This window comes from Cryptomeria japonica, chromosome 11 (assembly GCF_030272615.1).
Source record: "Cryptomeria japonica chromosome 11, Sugi_1.0, whole genome shotgun sequence".
NCBI lineage: Eukaryota > Viridiplantae > Streptophyta > Pinopsida > Cupressales > Cupressaceae > Cryptomeria > Cryptomeria japonica.
In genome coordinates, this window is record NC_081415.1 from 532,404,217 (window position 1) to 532,405,856 (window position 1,640).

The 1,640-nt window shown below is 41.3% G+C and overlaps 1 protein-coding gene across 1 annotated transcript; it reads right to left on the minus strand.

Annotated features, from left to right (window-relative positions):
* LOC131860300 (dirigent protein 15-like) lies at positions 1-1,092 on the minus strand. Its single transcript, XM_059214692.1, has 3 exons — positions 1,048-1,092; positions 633-897; positions 1-362 (listed from the first exon to the last, which is right to left on the minus strand). The coding sequence occupies exons 1-3, from the start codon at positions 1,090-1,092 to the stop codon at positions 1-3; spliced, it is 672 nt and encodes a 223-aa protein (XP_059070675.1).
* Between the last annotated feature and the right edge of the window lie 548 nt (positions 1,093-1,640).

The window sequence follows — 1,640 nt, forward strand, 5'->3', positions numbered from 1 at the left end:
TCATTTGTAGGTAAGAGTAGCGGTGAGCTTGAGCATTGTCTCATCGACTGTGTGAGAAACAGTCTCGATGAGAGCATGGCCTTGAGCATTGTGGAACACACCACTGCCTCCCACCACTGTGATCTCCCTCTGTGGTAATGCGATGTTGTCTTTGCCTGAGAATTCAATGCTGCTACCTTCATATTCAGAACCTTTGAATCTGACAGTGAAGGCGAGCAAGAGTGTTTCGGGATCTTCGTCTTCAGCAAGGCTGGGCAAGTGAAAATAATATCCCTCCCCCTTTCCAAGCACAGCAGATGAGTGGAGATCAGGCCCTTCTGTCAGGGTGTCCTCGATCACAACCACATTAGTCAGCAGGATACCTGAGGCCCCGCCAAGAGGATTCTAGGGATTTAGACCTCCATTAATGATATTTGTGTTGGGAAAAGAGTTCTGAAGGCCCAAGCCAGGTGCATTAAATCCAAGGCCAGGAATGAGTGAGCCGACGCCCTGCACTCCTCCGTTGGGGATGAGGCCGAGGCCAGTGGTGGAAGAGATGGGCAGTTGGCCAAAGAATGGAGAATCGTTGATGGCTCCACTTGGAATGGTCAATAGGAGAGGACCATTCCCATTCCCATTCTAATTCCCAATGCCATTGAAGTTGATATCATTTCCAAGCTGGTTTGGCAGGCCAGAGATGCCATTGCTAGTGCCTTGAAGTCCTCCAAGTCCAAGTCCAGGATTGGCAGTTGGGTTGGGTCCTCCAGTTAGATGGTGCATAAAGAAGGTGATGGTCTTTGGACTTGAAGACCCTTCCTCTTCTACTTTTGGGCTATCTGTCAATAATTTTCTATTTGCACTCGCATAACTTCTCCAGACAATGAGAAGCATCAGAAAAAAAAAGCTCTTTAGTCCTCGCTGCCATTCTCTTCTCCAAATTAAGAATTCTTTCAACAAACTGAATGAAGTGAGATGCGAATGAAGTGATGGATATGAATGCATACATAGAGTCTGTATATGTAGAGGTGCCATAGGTCCACAGTCCAATTAGTTAGATATTAAATTTACCTGCTTTCCATAGACAATGCAAATGCCCACCACGGTTTTCGTCATCGCTCCACTGATCCACATAGAGGGTTAGTTTTATTTGCAGGGTGACATCATTTTTTAATATGGTTTTGGTTACCTGGCACGGTATCTTCCCTTCACCTGATCGCTGCAAACCTAATTTCCCATTCGTAATAATCATGACCTTTCGTATGCAAATTATTTTAGTTTATGACTCTTGCATCTCTAAATCATTCGTCTTTAAATGATATTTAACCCAGATTAGGTAGTTAGGGGTTGGCTCATCCTTCTGGTTCGGGAGTAAACTTAGTTTAATTTTGATATTATCTTATTTTCATGGATTAGTTGAGATATAAATTTAAGTTATTTTTGTGTGAATTTGGGATGTTTTATTATTAAGCTATCAATTGACTCTTCATCTTTCATGGATAGTTTATGGTGTGGTTGTTTTGAAGGAACTAATATTTCATACTCATAAATGATTAACAATATATTAAAATAATTCAGTAGTCTTATAAAGAAGAGTGTTCTTGTTACTAGTTTTCTTTATTGAGTAAAAAATAAACCTTTGATCATTTGTGTTTCATAAGGTT